This window comes from Gorilla gorilla, chromosome 9 (assembly GCF_029281585.2).
Source record: "Gorilla gorilla gorilla isolate KB3781 chromosome 9, NHGRI_mGorGor1-v2.1_pri, whole genome shotgun sequence".
NCBI lineage: Eukaryota > Metazoa > Chordata > Mammalia > Primates > Hominidae > Gorilla > Gorilla gorilla.
Genome location: NC_073233.2, coordinates 103092868 through 103119636, shown reverse-complemented (window position 1 = coordinate 103119636; position 26769 = coordinate 103092868). Strand labels below are relative to the sequence as shown.

At 33.6% G+C, this 26769-nt stretch overlaps 1 protein-coding gene across 9 annotated transcripts in view; it reads left to right on the top strand.

Moving 5' to 3' along the window:
• Window positions 1-26769, top strand: part of SESN3 (sestrin 3) — a 66550-nt gene that overhangs the window by 31530 nt on the left and 8251 nt on the right. For 5 of the 9 annotated variants that reach the window (XM_055356112.2, XM_063693468.1, XM_055356111.2 and 2 more), the window contains 9 exons: window positions 7003-7068; window positions 8927-9124; window positions 10563-10745; window positions 15046-15282; window positions 15938-16112; window positions 21014-21121; window positions 21717-21835; window positions 22637-22827; window positions 24885-25029. In XM_055356112.2, coding sequence (XP_055212087.1) covers window positions 9017-9124; window positions 10563-10745; window positions 15046-15282; window positions 15938-16112; window positions 21014-21121; window positions 21717-21835; window positions 22637-22827; window positions 24885-25029 — 1266 coding nt within the window. In that variant the 5' untranslated portion in view covers window positions 7003-7068; window positions 8927-9016. Of the gene's footprint in view, window positions 1-7002; window positions 7069-8535; window positions 8691-8926; window positions 9125-10562; window positions 10746-15045; window positions 15283-15937; window positions 16113-21013; window positions 21122-21716; window positions 21836-22636; window positions 22828-24884; window positions 25030-26769 lie in introns of all 9 variants that reach the window. The other 4 variants (XM_063693471.1, XM_063693472.1, XM_055356114.2 and 1 more) reach the window with 2 other exon arrangements.

The following is a 26769-nucleotide window of genomic DNA, read 5'->3' as shown; positions in this document are numbered from 1 at the left end:
GAGATGCTGGTGTAATTTAAAACATTCTCACCCCTGGTGCCATTGCCATTTTCTGCTTTTAGATCTTTTCTTATGGAATAATCTTGGATCTCAGTTATTATAATCTGGTGAACATCAATACATATTTTAATATGGTATAGAAGTCACATTTTTAAAAATTATCTCTTGGATTTTTCTTTTAGAGATAGTGGGAACTGAATTTATGTTCCAGTTAGTGACTGGCCTTTAAAGTTAAGTTTACTGTAAAAGTACCAATCCATTATAATTCATTTAAAACCTGTTGTTTTCTCATCTAGGGTTACATCAGCATTATTTCATAGCATAGAGCTGCCTGTTTATACCTACTTTTTTGTCGTTGTTGTTGTTGCAGTGTTTCTGCTGAAATGGAACATCTATAACAATAAAAGGAGGGTCAAAAACTGAATTTACTATTTGTATAGACCATTTCAATTGGCTTTCTTACATTCGTACCTAAAAATTTTGTTTGGGGCATGTGTTTTGTATTTAAGACATTTTGTCATTGTAGTGTATTTAAAAAAGAATGTTGGCACCATTAAATTATCTTCTAAGGATATCTTTAAAAATTGTGGGGTTAGTGTTCTCTATGGAGTCAAATTTTACTTTACCAGAATATTTTATATGTTGAACAGATTTTCCTTAAAAAAAGATCCTTAAGTATTTCTATGTAAATTAATTACACATTTTGCTCCCCTACAGAGATAAATTATAAGCAACATTTACATTTTAGTGGATAGAAATGTATGATTTTGCTTTTCCACTTTTAATAAAATACACTGAAAAATAAGTGAAAATTAATTTTAATAATTTATTTTAAAGCATTTAATAGCTTAAAGTGCTGCAATTAATTTTCTTTGGAAGTCAGTCTTTTTAGGGGAAAGTAATTTGCTGATTACTCCTAAAGACTCACAATTTTAAGAGTTTCTAACTTCCAAATACAAGTATCTTAATTTTCTATTGGGATCAATTTATAACCTTTAAAGGGATCTAATAAGTTGCTTAGCTGTTAAGTGTCAAAATAAGTGATTTTCTAAATATAATTCATCCTCATCCTTTCAGTGTTTTGTTTTCCAGCAGATAATTACTTAATAGGTATAATCTCAACTGATGAATTTCAAGCATAACTTTTTTCAGCTATAATGAGGTATCTGTAAAAATAAATTTTCCTAATGGTAACATTCTTGAGATTATAAACCTTACAAAATAATCTCTTAGAGCACATACAAGTGACACATAGAAAGTGTGAGTTCCTATTTTATAACTAGTTTTTTTCTTGATTAAAATTATAGGATTTCATGAAAAATAGCTAATTCTGAAAACAAATCACGATAAAGTTATTACTGTTTAAAATTTCTTAAGTACTTTTATATTCCTTTTTTTAAACTCAAGTCAACATTTTAGATAATTTATTTCATTCTTTTTAGTTAGTGATTGCAAAGTTGTCATCAAATTAAGACTCTGAAGAATGGTATCTCTCAACTTTTCTGTTATTAAGATTAATTGGTTGGTTTTATTGGGTTTTTCAGTTTTAACATTCAAATCAATCTTTTATTTCTATGAAAGTACTTTAGTACATGTTTATTATGCTATGTTTATTCCTGATTTTGTAGCCATTTTATATCTTTGCATTATCCTAGCAACTGAACAATATTAAAAAGCTATACTATACCATAGAACTTTTGGCAATGGTAGAAATAGCCTAGATTTGCATTGTCCTGAATGGTATCCACTAGCCACATGTGGCTGTTAAACACTTGACATGTGGCTAGTACAATTGAACTCTAAATTCTTAACTTTACTTAATGTTAATCAGCTTAAATTTAAATAGGCACATGTGGCTAGTGACAGCGAAAGAAACTCAAGGACTTGTTTTGGTTTTTCACAGAAATAAATAAGATTTATTATTTAAAAGCCATTGTATAAGATTCACTAGATCTTTGACTAAATGATCAAACTGATTTATTCCCAAAAATAAGATAGTAGCTTTAGCTTAAATACTTAGAGAAAAACATAGCAATATTATTCCTCAAAATTAGTGCAGCCACTGCATATTTTCACTTATAGCACAGAGCAATCCTTGAATTTTTCTAATCAGGCAGCATCTGTTGAGAAAATATAGCTGTTTTCGTTTTGGGTTCTTATTTTTTTTTTTTGACATTGAGGAAAATAAGCAGAAGAAAAATAAAAATATTTTATATTATGCTTTGTGTGTTTTACATTTTTATGCGGTATCTTCTCAAAGCTTCCCAACAATGGGGAAAGCTACAGTCTAGAATTGATATTATTCTCACTTGTGAGGGGAAAGGTTTCTTGGCATGAGAGAAATCTTACAACTGAGTAGGGGGTGTGGAAAGGATGACTTAAAGATTTAGTTGGTAAAAGACAGTTATAGGATTTAGCAACCATTTGAATGCAGGGCCCTAGGATAAAGAGTCGAAGATAACTGTGAATCTGAGCCAGGGTTGCTGGTATGTATGGTGATTTTATAACCTACAGAGGAAAGTGAGGAGGAACAGCTGGTTTGAGATAGAAGATTCATTTTAAACATGTTGATTTTAAGGTGCTAATGTTGCATCCAGGTTATGTCACAAAATACCCAAAGCCAGACTGGAGGGCGGAGAAGAACTAGTGAGTTCTCTAGATAAAAAAGATTCAGGAGGCAGTTCCATGGGTTGCTCATTTTCATATCATATGCCCTTATTTTTTCCTTCATCTGCTCCATCGTCTTCCCTACAATATAGTCACCGTAACAAATTTGAGTAGAATTTTGTTTTGTGTAAAGAATATGGTAGCCATAGAAGAGAACATTGACTTGAAAGAATCAATATTTATAAGGAAGGAGTTGCAAGGAACATCTAGGAAACATAAAAGTAAATGATCAAAGAAGTTAATGGGTTGGGTGGTAAAGTGTTATGGAAGCTCAGCAACTCGGGAGGCTGAGGCAGGAGAATCGCTTGAGCCCGGGAGGCAGATGTTGCAGTGAGCCGAGATTGTGCCATTGCACTGCAGCCTGGGCAACAAGAGCGAAACTCTGTCTCAAAAAAAAAAAAAGAAAAGAAAAGAAAAGAAAAGGAAGCCCAAAAAGAAGAGAGTTGCCCAGAAGGAGGTAGATTTGACTTGTGCAAAGAGGTAAGAAAGCAGGGGATTACATAGGGAGAATCTCAGCTGTGATCTAAAGACTGTGTTTACATAAAAAGCAAAAGGTAGAATGGTGGTTCCTAGACCTAGGGGTAGGGAGAAATGGGAGTTGCTGTTCAATGGCAATAAAAGTTCAGTTATGTGAGATGAAAAAGTCCTAGACCTCCTCTGTACAACATCATGCATATAGTTAACAATACTGGGGTTGTACACTTAATTTAAAAGGGTAAACCTTGGGTGTTATTTATTTATTACCACAAGAAAGACAGAAAGAAGGAAAGAAAGTGAGCGTGCCCTTGATACTTTTCTGGGGACTGTAATGTAAGCAGAAATTGAGACAAGGGTCCTTGGAACTGGCTGATAGTTTTTTTTCTTCCTAATTTGCCCAAATAGGACAAATAGGTTGATTGGTTCAGAGCATTTCTGCAATTACACTAAAATGCTTGGTTCTGGGATTGAGTAGGTGTGACCATCAAATGAATAACTCTGTGGAGCAGTCATTTAACATTTCAAAAAGTTATAAAAATGTCTGAAAATGCAATTTTAAAAAAGCAAAACCAAATGAGTCCAGAGCAGCACTGTCCGGTAGAACTGTCGGCAGTGGAAGATGGAAATGTCTGCACTGTCCTGTAGAGTACACGTGGTCCTATGTGGCTGCCGAGCATCTGAAATGTGGTTAATGTGGCTGAGAAACTGTGTTTTTAACTTTATTTAATTTTAATTCATTTAAATTTAGCCATATGTGGCTGATGCTTACCATGTTGGGGAACGTAGGTCTAGAGACTTTAGAAAAGTTAGTATGAGTGAAGTAGGAACTTGGTCCTTGGACGTTTGGGATTTGAAAGAAAGGCGGAGGAAAGGCATTATAATTTGACCGGAACTCTAGCTTATGGTCTTATCTTAAAAAAAAAAAAAAATCAATCTTTTGGATATAGTCCTATCCTATTTCTTTTGTATTTGATCTCACTGACTTTAAAAGCATGCAGAGATAGAAAAGTGGGTGGAAACAAATTTTCAGAATGAAATGTGTTTAGAGTAGAATTTATGAACTTTGATCATTTTTAAAATTGTATTTCACCTTCCTATGAATAGACAGAGCAGCCAACTGAGACAATACAGTAGTAGAGTCCTTGCCAGAAAAGATTCTCCTTATGCAGAAGCAGAAACTAGACTGATCATTTCAAAAATGGCAACATTAAAAAATATAATTGAAGAAGAATACATGATGTTAAAACTTAAAAATTGTGTTAGTTTTCTTTTATGTTCGGTATATAAACAAATATTTTAGGTCGGGCCGTATTTTCTCTCTCCTGGACTATCACCAGAGCTTCCCAGCTGGGATTTTTCCCTCTCAGGCCCAGGGTCTACATCACCCTCAACACTATTAAAAACACAGATCTGATCCACATCTCTGCTTAAGAACTTTTTACTACAAATAAGCATACAATAAAACGCTTCAAACACGTTTTTGAATGCTGCTTTTTACTTTTGAAATTAGTGAGTTAAGTGGACATTTTCTCAGCCGATGAAAATAAAATTGGTAAGACATTTTTGTTAGCATATTGGCAGTAAGCAACAAGAAGTTTAAAGATACTTATAACCCAAACCATAGTAAGTCCACTTCTGGGAATCTTCCTAAAGAAACTATCGTAAACACAACAAAATATGTCCCAAGTCTCTTTATATGAAGGTGTTCATCACAGGATTACTTATAATAGTGAAAACTGTATATAACTAAAATGTTCAACAGTAGGAAAATGACTTAGGTAAATGATAATTGATAAATGATGTCTTCTTTCATCACTTTTTATATGCATCTGCGATGGTATATGTCATACGCCGTAGCTGGTTGTATGCATTCTGCCAATCTAATTCTTATTTGTGTCCTCACTGCCTAGCACATTGTAGATGCTCAATTAATGTTTGCTAAATAAATGAGAAATCAGTGTTGACACAAATGAAATTGAGTTTAAGTTGCTTCTTTTCAATTGCTAAACACTAAGAGATGTTATATTCATTTAAGTGCAGTACCTTTCAGTTCCATTTATAATGAAAATGTTTTTTTCAGATTTAAATCTCTCCTGTTCCGGAAAATATTTAAAGTAATAATATCAAACATTTAAAGGTAAATTTAGTTGCTAACTATATCAAATTGTGATTTTTATCAACAAATTTAATAAATCATTTTTTGTTTCCAAAATCCCATTGTCCATCTTAACGTGAGTTTATATTTTGCTCCCCCTACATGTTCTCTAAATTTTATGTATTTTTTATTATTTAAAGATTTCGATTTATCTCCCTGTTGAAATTTTTTTCCTCAAACCTCATAATTTTTCCTCATAATCAGTTTTTCCAGCTGCTTTGTTCATTTGAAATGAATAGTTGTCCAGAAAATTGCTTTTCATATACTACTTCATTAAGTTTGTTGTTGTGGTGGTTTTGTGAGATGAGGTCTCACTCTGTCTCCTGGGCTGGAGTGCAGTGGTGCGATCATAGCTTACTTTAACCTTGTAGTTCATTGAGTTATACAGAGAGTGTTCGAAATTTTTTTTTTTATATCTTATGGAGACTAGCAAAAGGAAGAAACCTGTTATTTTCCTTTAAATTATCTTTCTGGGTAAGTCTAGATTTGGTTGACATAGACAAGAAATACCAATATTGGAATCCTGACTTCATCCTCTTAACATGCAGTCCTCCAGTGTACTTGACCAGGAGATTGAGGCCTTTGTCATAATTTTGTAAATATAACCTAGATGCCTAGTTATTTCTGAAACTTTACCAGGTTAAGAGTATTATTGTTTAATATATTTATTTCAATAGAACCCCCAAAATTGATGAAGATTGTGTGCAAAGCTCATGAGGGCAGAGAGCATATCTGTTTTCCTCACCCTGTATCCTCAAAGTCTATCACAGTATCTGATTAGGCTCTCAAAAAAATCGTGTTAAATGCCTGACTGCCTACTTTCACCAATTTGTTTTGTAACTGGTTCCTAATGAAGTAAAGGATTTAAGAGATTTAAATAACTATTTTGTGTTTGATAGGCTGTTTGACTGTAAGGACCAAAAAAGACTCAGGTTACCTAGTAATGGGGGGAGAAAGGGAGGGTGAGAAGAAGGACCCTATTCTCTGATTCAAATTTTTATGGCTTATATCGCACTTAATGAGGATACTAAAATATTTTTCAATTTAAAAAAGTTAACAAATTTTTAAAAACCTAAAAAAAAATCAGCATTCAGACATACCATTGACAATCTGTCAGTTGTTAATACCACCAATAGAATAGCAAGTGGAACAATAAGAATTACTGTATTCCCCATTCTTTATATTGAACTAACCTCTCCTTCTCTGATTTTTACATTTTTCTTAAAGTTTCAAAACTTCATATTAGATATGCTTATTGCTATTTTAGGGAAAAAAAGCAGACTGGGTAATTGCTTTGAAGGGTTGTTATGTAATCCTCTTTGAATTTAACCTTTTATTTAGTTTTCAAATTGATGTCTAACAGTATACTACTATAAAACACAATTTTATTATGGAGGTTAATGGTTTTCAGGCATGTCAGATGTGGGCTTAAAGTTTATGGTGTAGACTGTGACTAAGGGATACGACATTTTGAGGAGGCTGTGCTGCACTTAGCACTATGGTAGGTGTTTGCCCCATTATCTCATCCATACAGTGGCCCTATGGGTTTTCTTTGATCTGAAACCCAACACTTACTCTGGTCTCACATAATTTAATTTAATTATTTATTCTCTTTATTTTAGTACCTTAGCAATAAATGTGTACAAATTTAACATTTCTTAGAAGGTCATCATTGATACATAAAACTTTTCTTTTAAAAATAGGATAAAAGAATCAGAGTGTCTCAACCCTTGACAAGAGGACCAAGTGCCTTTATTCCAGAGAAGGAAGTAAGTTTATCTGTCTTAAAATATAAAAAGTAAGATTTAAAAATAACTTAACTGTATCAAAGAATATCTCCTGTTAATATGAAAGTAGGAATGAATTTTGCTTTTGAGTTTCTTGTTCACATGTCAGAAAACCATGGAGATATTTTCTTTTCAGCTTCACAAATATTTACAGAGTGCCAATTATTGTCTTAAAAGAAGGGACTAGTAGAAATAGAATAATACCAGATCATTGCCAGAGTCAACAGTTCTTTCATCATCAGATCACCTTTTTAGTGACCTTCCCACCTAAGTGCAGATCCAAAGTGACAGTAACATTTCGGGAGCTCAGTGACAATAGCTGATCTTGGTGAGGATGATGCACCATGCACTGGAGAAGCTGTCCTGCTTATGCCTATTTTCCTCAGATAGCTTGGGGCTGCTCTAAGTTGCCTACTACATATAAAGACTTCCTGAAGCATAGTCATTTTTCACAGTATATATTTGAGGATAATCTGGTTTTTAGGATCTATTACATCATATGAATCTATTAATGTATCTTAAGCATCCAGTTAGAACAAACTTATGCTGGGAAAGCAAAACAAAAATAACAAATATTCTACTTCTAATTATATGTGGTTCATCTGGATCCCATTCTATTTTTAACTGTCTTGGTCCCTGTAGTTGACAAAATGGTGGGGAAGTGAGCAAATCAAAGTATACTTGGCTCCATAATGAGTTACACCATTGTAGTTAACATTTCCTCACAATTTATACTTTTCAAACATTATGTTTCCTTTGGGATTAAATTTCCCTAAGTCAGTAGTGCCTTTGTATAATGTGTACTTATTTTTCAGACTGTGAAGCCAGCTCTGAAGAGTAAACAGTTTCTTAATAGCAGTGTGGATGTTTGGAAAGACCATTAGTCTGGGCTTTAGGGGATCTGGATTCTAGACCAGACTCTGCTATTAATAAAGTGCATGAGCTTGAATTTAATCTTAAATCTGTTTCCTTATCTCTAAAATAAGTCTAGAATTCCAATTCTGAAATACAAATAAACAATGAACCACTCTTAGAATTATGCATCTCATGTCCATTAACTCCCACAGGGTTGAGTCTTTCTACAAGGTGCTAATAAACTCTTAACACCTTCAGAACCAGTTCTTGGTGCGATGCCCAAACTGTCATTGTGTATGAAGCTATATATAAATAATCTATTTTTGAGAAAACTCTTTTGATTTCCTAGGATGGAGAATGTCCATTTCAATAACTTGCCTTGTTTTTAGTAATTATTATTGTTAGGCTCAAAATAGGAATGACAGTATTCTGGTGTCCTCGTTAATTTTTCAATTAACACTTTTCTAAAATTTATTGTATATGCCTTTGTCCCTGAAAAGACTTCAGAAAGTTTTTTTTTATGTTAAATCACAAAAGCAAGCAAAGGATTAGACTGAAAATATTAGTCTAAAAATGATGTGCTTATCTTCATAGGCTGATGAGATGAAATTGTAAATGTATGTAATCAGATGCTACTGCTTGTGCTTTACCACACATTGGTGTGACAATGGCCAGGCAAATGGACCCTGAAGAATCTACCTAATACGCCTAGCAAAACAGATGGAAGCTTCTTTTCTTCATTCATAGCTGTGTGTATAATGTTTGATAATTTAACATTTGTTGTTTAATAAATTGTGGTACCAGAGCCAAAAATGAATGGTGCTTTCTTTTTTTATTTCTGGTTCCAGTATGAGCAACTGCATAATTTCAGTGTCTGTTAATATCAAATGAATATTCATTTGCTTCAATAGTGGCATAATTTATGTAAACCAAGGGTGTGTTTATGTCTCAATAGTCATTTTGTTTTGTTTTTTTTGGTTATAAGGTTGTCCAAGCAAACACAGTGGATGAACGTACTAACTTTCTTGTGGAAGAATACTCCACATCCGGTCGTCTGGACAACATCACACAGGTCATGAGTTTACACACTCAGTACCTGGAGTCTTTCTTGCGGAGCCAGTTTTACATGTTGCGCATGGATGGTCCCCTTCCTCTACCATACAGGCACTATATTGCAATAATGGTGGGTGCTTATTTTCCTATGTTCACATAACACCTTCCTCACTTATTCTTTCTCCCTTCCAAAATAGGCATGTGTCCTTGTGTGTGTATAGAGCTACGTATAATTTATGGACATAAGAACTGAAGAAGCCTATGGCCTTTTGGATACCAAGTGTCTTGGGTACATTTGGAATATGTTAAGCCACTTAATGCACTGAATGTTTCTCATTTAATTTTCAGTAAAATCATTTTTCATATTTAATCTCTTACAAATAAAGATGCTTATAGCATGCAAAATAATACCCCACAAGTTTTGTCTTTGCCCTTGATATCTTGTTTTTATACAAACACAAGTTGTTTGTGACATTTTTCTTAGTAATTTTATACATAAAGAATATCACTAATTTGGCCAAGTAAGAGGAAAGTATCAGTCAGCATTAATGGAGAATCTGAATGAGAGAAGAATTCTTGAATGAATTATAACACTTCTAAGTATAGTTCTGATTACAAACTGATTAGTTATTCACAGGCAATAGAGGTCAGAGAGGAGAATTATAAAGTTTTGTGTGTGTTGGACGTTAATGGAGAAAAAGAAGAACAAGAACATAATGAAAGTGCTATATATTTGGAGAAGTTGGGGAAGAAACTGGGCTGACAGGGCTGTCATAACTAGCCAGGAGTTAGGAGATTAAGTTTGACCACGTTTGATGTGATTGTCTTTTTTATAGTCTCACTGAACTTTTACACAACAACAAAAAGCAACATTCCATGTTTTATTGAATGATGAACTTCACTGAGGCTGTAATTTTAGCTTAAGGTTTTGATGACACTAAGTCTGAAAGCAGACTTAGAATGCTTGTAAAATATGGAGAAATAAGATGTAGAGAATAGAAAGAATAAAATAATACTGTTTTACTGAGAAGCAGCCCTGAGGAAAAAAGAGGTCAATTGAGGGCTGATTCTGACTGCATAGGAAGAAAAGGGTCAGTGAGCTTCCATGTCATCTGAGTAGGAAGATGTGTACAAATATGACTGAAGTCATATTTATCTTAAAGAGGATAAGAGAAATAATCAAATTAGGATGAATCCTGAGTTGTTAGAATATAAGTTAATGAGATTTTATTATGTTTTAAGTAGAATGTAATAGGTATATTTGTCATATTGAAATGGACCTGTATTTCCTATTCATAGCTAGAAAGTGGGCTATGGCTTAAGCTATACCAACTTCCAAACAAGGAAATAATTGGCTTCATGTGGCAATTATTTGCTTATACAAGTATCAGCTTCATGTATTGAATCTATTACATTATTATGATGGATGTTTTAGAAAAAGGATTCTGTAAGAAAAGAGGTACTGGCTATAAAAATCATTAGCTCCATCTGAATTATTTGTTTAGAAATAGTGGAAAGAAACTCTACTGTGATTCTTTTATCAATGAATTTTTTTCTTTGTGCTTTAGGCTGCAGCTAGACATCAGTGTTCTTACTTAATAAACATGCATGTGGATGAATTTTTAAAGACTGGAGGTATTGCTGAGTGGTTGAATGGTTTGGAATATGTGCCACAAAGACTGAAAAATCTTAATGAAATTAATAAGCTGCTAGCACATCGACCTTGGCTGATCACAAAAGAGCACATTCAGGTACTGAATGTTTCTTTGAAATAAAAAGGAATTTGCTTAGGACTTAATTTTAAATATGTGTATATTAGGAACTTGGAACATAAATAATAGTGTCTTAGTATGTGTAGAAAAGATGAGTTTAGAAAGTCAGTTTAATTTAAGCACAAATGAATACTTCTCCTCTTTAAATGATCATTATCTTCTACAACTACTTTGGTGAATGGCTATGAGAAAATTTGGTTTCTATTTTTAAGTAGTAGATAAAGAAAATACACTAGCATGATAGGATGCCTGGGATCTAGTCTGTACTCTGTTACAAGTTTGTGTCCTTTTAGTAAATTAACTTCTATGGGCTTCAGTTCTCCCTTCTACAGAATGAGGGAGCTAGATTAAATGAGTTTTAAACTTTTTTATAGTTCTAACATTTCATAAGTTTTAGATTCTCAAAAAATGATTTTGCAAATAAAAAAGTGATTTGCCAGCTGGTGTGTGAATGCTTAAATGCCTTTTAAAACTAGAGCTTAGACGAGAAATAGAGTTGTGATTGACTAAGAGCACTTGTATTTCTGAAGGCGCTTCCATCAAAGGCCTGCAGGGTGAGGTCATTATTCAATATGCTTAGCACTATTCTTGGCACGTGGTAACTATTCAATAGATGGGACCTATCATCTAAATTATCAGTGGAAACCTTTGTTATTTAAAATCTCTGTTCCTAATGCATAGAAATGTCCTTGGTTTTTGGATCCTCTTGTTAGACTACATTTTTGTTATTTGCCCTTTCAACCAAACATAGCATTTATCAATCTGCATACTCTCAGATTTTGATGCTGTATCTGGGAAACTGTGAAGCATGATACTGTCTTAAGATTTATGTTCTGATTTGATGATATGTTAGCTAGATAGGGGAATTAATCATTGTTTTTAATGTCATGTCTTAATTACTTTGTGCCAGATACTTTTGGTGGGTAAAGATAAAGACCCTGCCCATAGATTTGCTTGGAGTCTAGGGGAGAAGAAGAACAGGGTAATGACAATAATCACAGTACAACAGTGCATGAATGTATGAATAAAGAGAATGGGACCAGAAAGTTTATTTTCTGAAAGAGGTAACATTTGAGCTAGGTCTTGAAGAATAAATAGGAGTTTTCAAGTACAGCAGGGCAGTTCAAAGAAAGAATAGAGTATTTAATATTATGGTATATTGGAAGAATAGCCAACAGTTTCAGATTATTGAAGCGTAGCGATGTTTATGTAAGGTGGGAACTGGGAAGAATTGAGATCATATTGTATGACCCAGTGAATACTGTATTAAATAATTTGTATTTTATTCTCAGAAAGTTATGGTCTTCAGGGTTATGTTATGGTACTCAGGAGGTACACAAGAAAATTTTCCAAAATATTAACAGAATATTTGTGTATGTGTGTATATTCTTATCTCATTCTTCTAAATTTTTGTATTTGTGTATTTTATGTTTTTATTACAGTACACATATAAATATTCTATATAAAATATATTTTATGTGTATAAATTTACAAGTAAATATACATAATATCTGGGGTTGGACCTTTCTCAGTTGTTACATTTGGAAGTACATTTGATCACAAGAGCTTGGAGATCAATATGATAGAGAATCGAGAATCATTAAAGGTTTTTGTGCCAAGTTGTAATATAAATATATTAGGTGATTTAGAAGATAAATTACAGATTGTACAGACTGGAAGCAGTAGACCAGTCATAGTACTACACCTGAGAGGTGATTTTTTTTTTTTTTTTTAAGCCATGGGAGACACATAGGAAGGATAAGATTCTAGTAATGATTCTGCATGAGAGTAAGTAGGACTTTGGTGACTGGCAGGATGTGAGGATGGAGAAAGTGGGTGGGACAAGAGAGTGACTAAGGTGTCCTTCTTCATGACATGAGCATATACAGGCTGACAACAACTAAAAATGACATCCACAAAGTGATGTCCACTTACTAAAGGAAATACAGGTCTGTAACTCAAGATAAAGTGTGAGTTAAAAGTAAAATTGGATAGTTGTTTACAGATAAGCAAAGGTCAGGTTGAAGGAATGAATGGCCCATCCAAGGAGATACTGTACAAGGAAGGAAGATTGTGGATGGAATACAGCAATAGAGAAAGATCTTCCTCAGGGTAGCAAGAGTACTTCCCTCCCCAAAATGTGGAATTGTTGAAGTCAAGAGAGATTAATGTCAAGAAGGGAGAAAGTAAACAATGTAAATTCTGCAGAGATCAAATAAAATAAGGACTAAAAAGAAATAGTCAAATTGGGCCATTTGGAAGGTCATGTATAATATTAGTAAATGTAGCTTCAGGAGTTTGCTTGAAAAAGAAACCAGATTGTAATGAATCTTTAAAAGTAGAAATGAATGTGAGGCAAGAAATTAGAGATGGTGAGTGTTGGCTGTCCTTTCAGGTTTAATGATAATCCTGCAAAGATTGGTGAGGGCATTGTAAATTCTAACAGTCCTTTTGGAAAGCTCTTTGGCAGTATTATCAAAAGTCATAAAAATATTAATACACTTTGTTCTAAAAATCCTATTAGGAAATGTTTCTAAAATAAGAACAAAACTATAGTATGAAGATGCTATTTATAGAAGCAAATAAACAAAACAAATTTAGAATATGAATAATGGTATAGGAAAGGAGAAGTAGTTATATACATCTGTTGATATACATGAGAGGCCTTGCTTAAAAATTAATATGGCACTGTGGCCTAATGAAAAATGAACATGTCAAAATGTCAAATTTGAAAATCAGAACAATATAGATACATGTGTGGTTGTAACTATATAATTGCTTATAAAAAATAAAAGAAAATATGTAAAAGAGTGGTAGAATTTTTTTCAGTCAATATTGCAACCATTTAGTATATTTTGTGGCTACAAGGTTAGGTACATACAGATGTAAAGCAAGTATATTTTTCTGGTGTATATTCTTTTATTATTCAATAATGACCCTCTTTATTTACATTATTACAGATTGTAATAATGATATTTTTGTCTTAAGATCACTTTTTAAATTTTATTTTTTAATTAACACATAATTGTACATCTCCATGGGGTACATAGTGATATTTTGACAATATATAATGTACAATGACCAGATTAATTAGGATACCCATCATCTCAAACATTTATTATTTCTTTGTGTTGGGAATGTTCAATATCCTCCTTCTAGCTATTTGAAACTGTATGTTATTGTTAACTATAGTCATCCTACAGTGGTATGGAACACTAGAATTTATTCCTTCTATCTAGCTATAATTTTGTTCTTTAACAGATCTTTTCCTATCTCCCCTGGCCGTAGGATGATAGAATTTGACTGATTTTCTTTTCTTTTCCCTGAGCTTTTGGTAATATATTAAATTATATATGGTGCGTAGTTAAATAGTGGGTAGTAAAGCAAAAGAAAGCAGTTTTATTTTTGTTTTGTTTTGTTTTGTTTTAGCCATTAAGTAAGCCAAATGAAAGTTTTAGATTTGGAAGGAGGGAAAGAGAGGGATGAGATTCCCCCTTACATACACCAGACACACACACACACACACACACACACACACACACACACACACACACACACACACACACACACACACACAGTGAGAGATAGAGAGAGAGAAAGGGAGAGAAAATGAACACCGATGGGAAAGAATCCCTGATGGATTAATTGGTGGAATTCACTCTTGGACAAAGTGGAGGAATTACTGTTTTTAATGACTTCATTTGTGATCCATCATTCAGCTGGAGGGTCAAGTGAAATACAGAATATGAAAAAGTGCTTGGAAATTTTTTAAATTCTTATTCAGATGTGAGGTAGTATTCTACAATTTCTGTCGTCTGCTGCAGGGTCTTTCTCCATTAGAAGGTATCTAAAGGATAACTGAGTCTTGACTTGCTGAATTGGGGTTTTTCGTGATTTTGTAAGATGAAGTTTCCAATACACCTTAAAATGAATGGTTTTGTTCGATAATCTTTAAAGTCCTATCTAGCTCCAGTGTTCTTTGATTCTCTAAAAGTATTTCATTAAAATAGCATACTATATAAAAAATGCTTTGGAAGCAGAAGATTTATTGTATAATAAGGGATTTAGAAGACACTACAATGTAATTATATTGTTAGGTATGATAGTTTTAATGGCACATTGGCCAAAATCATATCTTTAACATGTGAAACATTTTTAAAAGAGAGTTTTAAGTTTTATTACTCTAAGTGGATATATGAAAATTGGTAGATTTTCATTGAAATTGATTTGTAGCATTCTAGAATTTTTATATTTGCTCTGATTTGCTTTCTCATTTCAGAAACTTGTCAAAACTGGAGAAAATAATTGGTCTCTGCCTGAACTGGTACATGCTGTGGTCCTCCTGGCACATTATCATGCTTTGGCAAGCTTTGTTTTTGGTAGTGGTATCAATCCAGAGAGAGATCCAGAAATCTCCAATGGATTCAGGCTAATATCAGTCAACAATTTCTGCGTTTGTGATCTTGCTAATGACAACAACATAGAGAATGCATCTCTTTCAGGCAGCAACTTTGGGGTTAGTTTTCTTAGCTATTTTTCTTTACTATTTTTGCTTTAAACTTCTAATATTAAAAATATCTAGAGAGAATTTTTCTCCAATTAGATAGGATATTATATACTTAAAATATTTTTGCATAATTTTTATTACTGTAAAAATTTGGTACCTGAAGTTCTGATTTATTTTAAAGAGGCTTTTAAAGCAAATACATATTACTGCAAATCATAAAGACTAAACAGTGATGCATTCTAGTGATCATAGGCTTTTAATGTTAGACCCTTTGGACAGTAGATCCCAAAACAATATACTTGTATGTATAAGATGCTGGAACAACCAATGGAAAACATATCTTATGACAGCAAAAAGTAAAACAATTGTGCTGCCTCATTTTTTAAACTAAACTATAATATTTAATATATACCAAATGCTAGAATTGTAGATTTTATGCACACACATATACAGTTATAAACTTCTATATTTATAACTAAAAAAAATCATACTTCTGAAAATGTTGGAATCTGTCATGATTTCCTTTGAAATTGGTGAAAAACCGACTTAACTTCATAACTGTGCCTGTTCCGCTGTACATAGTAAGGTGACATTTGGAGATGGAGATATTTACTGGAACACTTTTAGTATGAATAGCACCCAACATTATCTTATCTGTTTCCAGATTGTGGATTCTCTAAGTGAGCTAGAGGCCTTAATGGAAAGGATGAAAAGACTTCAAGAAGAAAGGGAAGATGAAGAGGCGTCTCAGGAAGAAATGAGCACTCGTTTTGAAAAGGAGAAGAAAGAAAGTCTTTTTGTGGTCTCTGGAGATACTTTTCATTCATTTCCTCATTCAGGTGCTTTTTTGCACTTTTTGCCTTTTAGTTGTTCTTAGAACCCTGACAGGGCAACTTCAGTGTTTTCCATATGGATATGTAAAAATGATTCTGCTACCATCTTTCTCTTATTTGGTTCTCCTCTTCTATCTTACCCTCATGCTATTGCTTTCCCTCAGGCTGGTTCATCCTTGAATGTATTTCAGATTGAGTTGAGAGAAACTTTCAGCTTTGTAGTTCATACTCTATCCTGGATAAAATGTTATTTAAAGCAGATCAGTTACTTATAAAGTTAGATAGACATATTTAATTTATCCTACTTTTGTGATTTTTTAAAAATGATAAGTGAAATATTGTTTCAATAGATAAAATTTTTTTAAAAACTGCCTTTTTTGTAGGTGGGGTGTGTGTGGGAAAATTATTCTCACACTGCTGCTTTTCCAGATTAGTTCTAAAATTACACTGCATTTGCATTTACATTTCTTTGGAATTCTATAAAAATGTATTATTTAGGTCATTTTCTTAGATTGAATTTGGAGGAATTCATCCTGTGTTAAAAGCTGAGACTCTTTGCTGTAGTCTTGAAAACAGTTTTTCTAATACTCGAAGAGACTGAAATAGGAAATAAACTTTTCAATTACAACTAAAAAGATATTGAACACCACATAGTAAATGATATTAAAATAGCATAGACTCAATACAAAGTTTAAACTCTTTAAAAGTAATCTATGTGCATAACTTTTTTTTTTTTTTTTGAGACAGAGTCTTGCTCTGTCACCCAGGCTGGAGTTCAGTGACATGATCTTGGCTCACTGCAACCTCCGTCTCCTAGGTTCAAGCGGTTCTCTTGTCTCAGCCTCCTGAGTAGCTGGGATCACACATAACATATTTTTTAAAAATAGAGTTCTGTTGATCTAAAAGAGGCCTTCAAAACTACTGCCTGTCTTAAAACTCATCAATCTCATAAATTTTGAGAATTGTTTCAGCCGTAACTTGTTAATGTTAAACATAAAACATTGATCAGTAGTTCTCAGTTTTACCAGGAAGAACAAGAACTCTTTTTCTCATTTCTCCTGATGATCTTTTTTATGAAAAATTTTATCTACCAAATTGAGTAACAATTTTAATCCTTTCAATTAATTTAATCCATTGAAGATTACTGTGACTAAAATCAGAGCCTCTAGTCAGCAGGAAATTCCAAACAAAGAAACCTAGTATTTGGATTATTGGTTTAATATTCACTCTGCAAACACTTATTGAGTACCTGATAGAGTTTCAGCATGGTGTTAGGTACTAAGGTTTTAAGGTTAAATGAGGCATGATTCCTGCTCTCAGGGCACTCTCATTCTAGTAGCAAAAAAATAATTGTTAACTCATAGCAGAATGTGAAAGATAGGAGCTTAGAAGAGGGCACTGAACCCAGTCTTGATAGGCAAAGGGTGTAGGCAGAAGAGGAACCTAGAGGAAGAATGCCTGCAGCCCTTGGCTCTAAGATAAATCTTAACCCAGTTGAGTGTGAGGAAGTCAGGTAGTGACTGAGGGGCACAGGAGGACATGGTAAACAGCATCCAGGCCCAAGCAAAGGCACAATGGTAAGGAAACAGGATGCTGGGTCCAAGAACAGGTGGTTCTGTGTTGTTAGGACGTACATCATGAAACAGGTAGTGGAAAGAGAAATCTGGTTAGGTAGGTAGAGTCCCTACTGTAAGGATCTTGCTAACCTTAAGAAATATGTAACCTACCGTATTTTGGACATTTTGAGTAGAGATGTCTATAAAACAACCAGTCTGGAAATGTCTTGCACAGCACTTCTCAAACTTCAGTGTTCATGAGTCACTTGGGGAATCTTGTTGAGATGCAGAAGTTGAATCAGTCAGTTTAGGGTAGGGCCTGAGAGGCCACATTTCTATCAAGCCTCCAAGTAATGCCAGTGCTGCTAGTATGCAAACCACTCTTGGAATACAAAGGGTAGAAGAGATGGGAAATCAGGAGAGGGCTTTAAGGTCAAGGCAAAATTTTAGAAGTTATCAGCATATAACTGGGAACAGACATTAAAAGTTGATTATAAAATTCATCCAGAGAGAACAGGTGAGGGTGAAGGAAAATAATGACTCTATGATGAACCTTCTAGGTAAACTAATGTCTAAAAATGTAAACATTTATATTAAAGTTAGTAATATCTTTGTGTTTTCAGAAATTAATTTTTAAGAGCTTCATTAAGATCACTAAAGCTTGAAAAATATCAGTGTTTTATTTCTCTTAGGTCTTTTGAAATATTAAAAATATACTTTGGATTTCAGTCTCTACCTTCTTGGAACTTTAAGCTGGGACTACAGCCTTCAAAAGTGAATTTTGACTAGCAAGTCTTGGACCTTAGCCAAAAATTATGTTCTAATTTTAATAGAAGAGGCTATTTCAAGGAAATAATGTCAGTATACATACAGATACCCCTCCACATACATATATATTTACATATATACACACATATATATAAAAATACATATTTCACTCTTAATCATTGCCAGTACCAAATTTGCTGGCTGCACAAATAAAATGTAGAAAAAAGACTCAGTACAATAGCTAATTGAGTCATTTGTGTAGACTTACCATGTTTTAAAATAGAAATAAAAAGGGTTTTTTTTGGTATTAAAAAAGTCTTGGTTTGACCAGCGTTATAAAGTATTCCAGATTCTATGTAAGGATTCTAAGAATAGTTTTTCAAGTCTTTTGAAGAAAATAAATGTTTAAAGTATTCTACAGGGGTCATATTCTGTAGCTTGGTAACTGGGTTAACTAGCTTTTACTGTTTTTTGTTTTTTCAGTTAGGCATTCCATTACTGCAACAGAATGTTTCCCGTATTATGTCAGTAACTACTTCTTAGGGGCAAAATAATGCAGATAATGAACAAAATAATATTCCTTTTGAGTACAGACTTTGAAATATTTGTTTAGATAGAATTAAAGCTAGAGTTGTAGATTTAATAATCAGAATGCTAATTTTAACTTCTTAAGATAAATTTAGGAAAAAAGTATTTGTGGATTGAGGGACCTTTGTACATTTCTTTCTGTGAATAAAAATTGTCTAGGAAACAGGTGTTAATTGACTCCTAAGTTAAAAATTAATGCATAGAGATTTTTCCTAGGATCACTTCTCTTATTTGGCTGACTACTTACTTTTTACTGTTTATTTTAAAATGTCTAAAAGTCATACAACTTGAAAATGTATATGAGCAAAACAAAAACTAAAGAACCAACTATGGTAATAGTCAACTCCAGTATCAATATTTGCCAAATGAAACCATTTGGTTGTGCAGTGTCAAAGGAAAAATCACATCTAGAGAGACACTGTTTTATCAAGTTTAGTTATTACTTACCGTTTTTGGCTTTATTTTACTTTGCAAACCATAAACTTTGCAACCTATAAAACTACCTTTCATAGCAGCCTCAGTGATTGCTACTACATTTTATAATTTTGCTTCATTTATATTATTATGTAATGAACTGAATTAAGGAAAGTATAAGCTGGTTTGTAAATGTTAAGAGATAATGCATTGAAAATGCCACTTTAAAAGGGTTTCTGTTGACCTGAATAGAGTGCTGGAGGACAAGGAGAAAATAAAGTGGTTATGGGATTGGGCTGGGGATAAGCCTGAAAATTCTCTTCACAGGACTGAAAAATCACTTAAAAACTTCAGATCAATTTAAGCATTTAATGTTTAGAAGTTTTTCACATCATCTTATACTTAAACATCTACACATTGTATTTCTTCCTGACACAGTACTGACAATGGTGTTAGTAAGATACAGTTAATTTATTTCTTAAATGGATATTTCTTCCTGTATTAATGAAACAAAAAATAGTAAGTGTGTAGTATAGTACTTGGTATATGGTAAGTACTCAGTAAACACTGTCTCTTTTCTTTATATGAATGAAGTTTGTTAAGAATTTTAATAAGATTTATCTGAAATTGGGTAACCAGAGCACTTAATCTTTCCTGCCATTATCAAGCACCCAGTTAGTCCACAGCAGTGACCTAAAGACAGCTGAAAACTTGTGAGAAAAGAATACTTAATGTTAGGATGTTCATGCAATAGCAAAGATTAAAGATAATGAAGTATTACTACCAGGTCTTTCTTTTGGAAGAATTAACATAATTACACTTGTTTTTTAAGTCTCTCAAAAATTTTCAGTTAAGAATTATAGTTTGTCTTTTATTATGCCACAATACTGTTCTACTATTTATTATTTATGAAATATGACATTTAATACTAAAATACTTATAATGAAAATATTGTTCCTTTCAGGGAAATAGCTAGTTTGTTCTTTTATTTTGAGAAATATATGTTCATTTTCTAGACTAGAAGCTAGTAAATGAAGCTTGTTCATTCCCTTTTAATGGTTAAAATCAGAAAAAATAGTAAAGACAGACCAACCTAAAATAAAAAGTGAGATAGAATTATTTTCCATAAATTAATATGCATTGGATATTTAAACTTTTTCAGTGGTAAATTGTTAATGTCATCAAGTATGCAGAAATCAGTTTTCTTAAAATATTATTATTGCCTTGCTATCTTCCTGAATGCCGCTTTGGTAATATTCTAGTCACAGTCTCATTAGGACATTGTTTACTCCATATGTTGTATACTTTTTGTTTTCATATGCATAGAAAAGTGCACATATCTTAGGCATAAAGCTCAGTGAATGTTCACAAAGTGAGCCCCCCTATTTAGCTCTCAAGTGTATTAAAATAATGATAACGACATCAAAAACTCTGCTCTCCTCCCCACTGAGTGTCCTTTCTGATCTTTCTCCCTATATGCTTTTTTGCAAGCTAAAAATAAACTATATTGAACTAATTTTTACTGTGAATACATCCAGATGAAGCACCATGTAATTTTAACAAAGTTTATCTTGACCTCAGAGTGGTCTTTCACCTTCATCTCGTCTCCTTCCTCTCATCCCACTTCATCCCCTGGAGAGATAAAAACAAAACCAAAAGAATGGTTAAGCTGCACTTCGGGAGGCCAAGGTGGGTGGATCACGAGGTCAGGAGTTCAAGACCAGCCTGGCCAATATGGCAAAACCCTGTCTCTACTAAAAATACAAAAAATTAGCTGAGCATGGTGGCACACACCTGTAGTCCCAGCTACTCGGGAGGCTGAGGCAGAAGAATCGCTTGAACCCAGGAGGCAGAGGTTGCAGTGAGCTAAGATCGCGCCACTGCACTCCAGCCAGGGCGACAGAGCAAGATTCTGTCTCAAAAAAAAAAAAAAAAAAAAAAAAAAAAATTGGTTAAGCTTTATACTTACAGGCCTATGCTATCTTCCATTCCTAAATTAGTAAAACTAGCATATTGATCCTTTGCTACTACTGTTTAGATATTTCAGTTAGTCAAACTAACAGTTAGGAAAACTAGTTAAATGGTAAGATTGCCAGTATTTGGTAATGAAATTATATTTAAAACTTTAGCAGTAGATATTTTATATAAATTTAAGTCACAGAATCCATGTTTTCACTTTAGAAATCCATGGATAAGCTAAAAAGTGGAAGAAAATGGAGTTCCGTTTTATTGTCATAACCACGTACAGTATCCTTAACACTAGATTGTTCATTATTGTCCTTAGATTTTGAGGATGACATGATTATAACATCTGATGTCTCTCGATATATTGAAGACCCTGGTTTTGGGTATGAAGACTTTGCCAGACGAGGAGAAGAGCATTTGCCAACATTCCGAGCTCAGGTATAATATGTCTTTAATTCAGAGAAACTAGAACATACTGTCATTTTAACCGTTAAGTGTTTAAATTTTAAAAATTGGCACTAAACAATTTTTGATAGAATCTAGAAATCTTTGTATTTAACCTAGTTTCAGCCTAATCTAATTGGAGTTCCCAATAGATGGATAATTATTTCAACATTTTTCTCCCTAAGAAGACAAAAGGAAACGGTCTGCTTTATTCATTTACTTCGATTATTACGTGGTATTTGCATAATGTTTATACCATTTTTTTGAGGGGGAACAGAGAGGAAAACAAGTGACATCACTTTTTCTTGGAATAAAATCGTATACCAGTAGTCATGGGCTTAAGGGCTACTCTAATATTCACCCCTAGGAAATAGCCACAGCAGTGATATGACTCCTAAAGAGGGTATGAGATGGAATTATGACAGACTCATTCATGGTTATTTTAGATGATCTGCTAACTGTCCATGTCACTGGGTAGGTTTGTTCACATGGGAATATTCCAACATCTCCTGGGGCCCTTCCAGATAAAAGGATAGTGTGCGTAGTACCTGAGTGTAGGAGATGACCAGAGTTCATCACTAACATGGCAAATCCCATACCCCATGAAGAAACATCCAGACACTCTGATCTACTAACTGATGTGAAGGGTTATTGGTAAAGCCTTAGTAAAGATAAAAACCTAGAGCTAAATTAGAAATAGCCTCGCTTACTTGCTTCATTAGTTATATTTAATAAATACATAGAATTTAGATGGAAAGTGCCCACTTTGTAATTAAATACATTTTATTCTTCTAGGACTATACCTGGGAAAATCATGGGTTCTCCCTGGTGAACAGACTTTATTCTGACATTGGACATCTTCTTGATGAAAAGTTTCGGATGGTCTACAATCTCACATATAACACTATGGCCACCCATGAGGATGTTGACACGACCATGCTGCGCAGAGCTTTATTTAACTACGTTCACTGTATGTTTGGAATCAGGTATGTTCATTGCAGAGACAGTTTTTTACATTTCTAAGTGAAAATTCAAGCATGAGTCTTATTTTTGTCCTGTTTGGGAGTATATGACTCTGGGAAGAAAATATTACATGTAGACTTCTGATTTTAAAAATTAATTTCATTTTATGGAGAAGCATTTTTCTTTAAGTGTTATGAATCTTAACATTGATGCGCATATAAATATAGTGGTAAAAATTTACTGAGGGAAAAAAGCATCAGTAATGATTGGGGATAGGCTAGAATTAGACCAAATTTGAGAATCCTTCCTGGAAGAACAGGTGAGTTTTAAAAAAACAGGTGTAGTGTCCCTTTAGATCACTATAATAAATTCTGGTTTGTTTAGTTAGTTTGGTCTTTTTAAAACTTATTTTTTAAGGAATGGTAATTACGGTATAAACAAAACTATACTAGGTTGTGCCTTCATAAGCTTACATAAGGTCACATAACACTGAAATTAAATATATCAGCCAATATAAATTAATGACCTCTAAATTTAGAAAATTAGCATTGAGAGGACAGTAAGTACATGAGATTGAATAGTCTAATCAAGAAAGCACTTTTTGGAGAATGTGCCTTTTTGAGTTGTGGTTTTGAGGCTTTTATGGAAATAGATTAGCAGACAGAAAAACTTTCCAGTTACAAATTATTCAACTTGACTATATACATATATATCAGAAAGACTTCATGATAATTAGAATTTAATCTGTTAAGCAAAGTATTTTCTATAATTTTAGCTGAAGAACCCCAAAATTTACTGATAAATCGACTAATAACACGATATTCCATGTAATAGATTATGGTTGTATGTAATAACTGAGCTATTTGTCCATTTACCATGCTAGACAATGTTATCAAAGAATCAATACATTTTAAAACACATATATATCATATCTACCTACTTAAGAAAAATAAACACTGATAAAACTCAATTTAAATGCAATAAATATGTATTGGATACAAGGCAACAAATGTGGTGAATATATCTGTTGGATGCTACAAAATAAAGCTTACATAAATGCATCAAGATACTCTTTTTATTAAACTAAGCATTATATGGGTTAAAAATTAACTGAAAATGTAACAGAGAAATTCCACAAGTTCCCAGTACCACATTTACCTACCTGTCTGCATCTGTGCCCATTTATTCTGCTGTCATTACTGTCTATGTTCCTATATACTTATGCACAAAATCCCATTTCTCATTTTCTAAAGATCTCAGTTCTAGCAATGCTCCCTTCTCTCTCCAGCATAATCAGCTTTACTCCCTTTTTGGATCTTTCCCATCAGCATTGAAACACACTTAATTTCTCCCATCTTTAAAGAAAATTTCAGTTTCACCTTTCATTTCCGTCTGGCTACTGCCTCATTTTCTGCTTTCGTGCGAAGCAAATCTCTGACAAAATTGTGTATATTTACTGTCACTATTTTCTTATCTCCCATTCTCTCTTGAACCTATTCACAGTATCAGGCTTTTGTCCCTATCACCGAGGTTGCTAGTGACCTCCATATAGCTACTTCCAGTGGTCAGTTCCCAGTTATCTTATTTGACTATTTGGCAGCATGGGACTCAGTGATTACTTGCTCTTCCCTGAAACACTTGACTCCTACCTCAAGTCCTTTACACTTGCTTCTTTACCACCATCTGGTATTTGTTCAAATATCAAGGCTTTCAGAGAAGCCTTCCTGCCCACCCTATTTAAAATAACAACTCCTCTCCTCCCAGACCAAGTTCCATTTCCTCTCCATGGCAGTTATCACCATCTGACTACAATGTGTTTATCTTTTTAATTTTTTTTCCTTTTTTCTTCAACAAAATTTAAGCTCCATGAGACCAAGGATTTTTGTCTGTTTTGTTCACTAGTATATTACTACTACTGAGTACTCATGGCACATAATGGGTACTCAGTAAACATTTGTTGATTAAATTAATTAACGAGCTTTTAGTATTTAATTACTAGACAATAAATGTCATTAGTATAACTTTGGAAATTAAATATTTTGATTTTGTCATTATAAAGCTATTGTTGTATTGCTCGTAGGTATGATGACTATGATTATGGAGAAGTTAATCAATTACTTGAAAGAAGCCTGAAGGTTTACATTAAGACAGTGACCTGCTATCCTGAGAGAACTACAAAACGCATGTATGATAGTTACTGGCGGCAGTTCAAACACTCAGAAAAGGTAAGTGTTTCAGTATTAAGCATTATACCATAGACAGTTCTTCAGTACAAGAAGTAATAGTTATGAAAAATGACACATGAAAGTACTAATAAATTATAGCCATTGACATGGAAGTGGCATCATCTAGCTATCTGGGGTGTTTTTGTTTGTTTGTTTGCCAGGATGGAATGCAGTGGCACGATCTCGGCTCACTGCAACCTCCACTTCCCAGGTTCGAGTGATTCTTCTGCCTCACCCTCCCGAGTAGCTGAGATTACAGGTGCCCGCCACCACGCCTGGCTAATTTTTGTATTTTTAGTAGAGGTGGGGTTTCACCATGTTAGTCAGACTGGTCTCAAACTCCTGACCTCAGGTGATCTGCCCACCTCAGCTTCCCAAAGTGCTGGGATTACAGGCAGGAGCCACTGTGCCCAGCAGAAACCGTTGTCTTAATAGGTTAACTTTAGTGGTTAAAGAATCTCGAAATGGATGTGCCTTCTGGGCCAAAATACAATTACACCTAATACAACATTTCAGTATGTCTGATTTTTATTAATAGTTAGAACTGTAGACAGTTTTCCAAATGTACTTTGAAGATATCAGTACTTAGATCTAGTATTTCTAAGGCTTACGATAAACTTTTATACGCTGTATTGAACAAAGCATATAACCAAAATTGGGTTACTATTCAATAAATCTGAATTAAAAAAATATTTTAAAAACCCAGATAGTGGCTGGGTGCAGTGGCTCCCGCCTGTAATCCTAGCACTTTGGGAGGCCTAGGTGGGGGGGATCACCTGAGGTCAGGAGTTCGAAACTAGCCAGGCCAACATGTAGTGAAACCCCATTTCTACTAAAAAATACAAAAATTAGCTGGGCATGGTTGCGTATGCCTGTTGTCCCAGCTACTTGGGAATCTGAGGCAGGAGAATCGCTTGAACCCAGGAGGCAGAGGTTGCAATGAGCCGAGATCACTCCACTGCACTCCAGCCTGGGCAACAGAACAAGACTTCATCTCTCGAAAAAAAAAAAAAGAATAGATTTTTACCCAAACTTGGTAATTTAGTGTTTTGACAGTATAATTCAGGACCTTTGAGCCAAATATACTGTTACATAAAAATATTTATTTGAAAGAAATATATAGGAAACATTAAGTTAGAAAACCTAATAAATGTTAAGGATCTTTATCAACATCATAGTATAAGAGCTGGCCTTAAGTCCTAGGACTTTTAACCTTTAAGTTCAAGAATCTCCTTTATACAACAGTTTCTAAGCTTGAGAGTAAGAAAATATTTTTAGGAAACATTCACTAATAAACTGTATGATCTTAGCAGAGAATGTTATGGCTTCAGTACCTAACAGATTTTTTGAAGTCTTAGAGCCACTCACATCAGGTAAATACCCATTTTACATCCAGCATTTCCCCTTGATGGGTCTTTATCCCATATTTATATGTTTGCTCTAGATTTTCTTCCTTTTCTAGATTGTATCTAGAAATTCTCTTTACTCTTCAGGAGAATATATCCAACCACATATCCAACTGGTATAAATATATCAAAAGAATATAATATTAAAACATATTTTTGTAGTAAATTTTGAAAACCTGTGGATACCCATTTTAACTTATCAGCAGAGATGTAACCCCAAAAGAAATGTTCTGCAGAGTTTTATCTGAAAGACTCTAGGGAAACTATGTATGTCTAACAAGTATCAAACACTAATCAGAAACTTTAAACATCAGATTTTCACTTTAGTATCTTT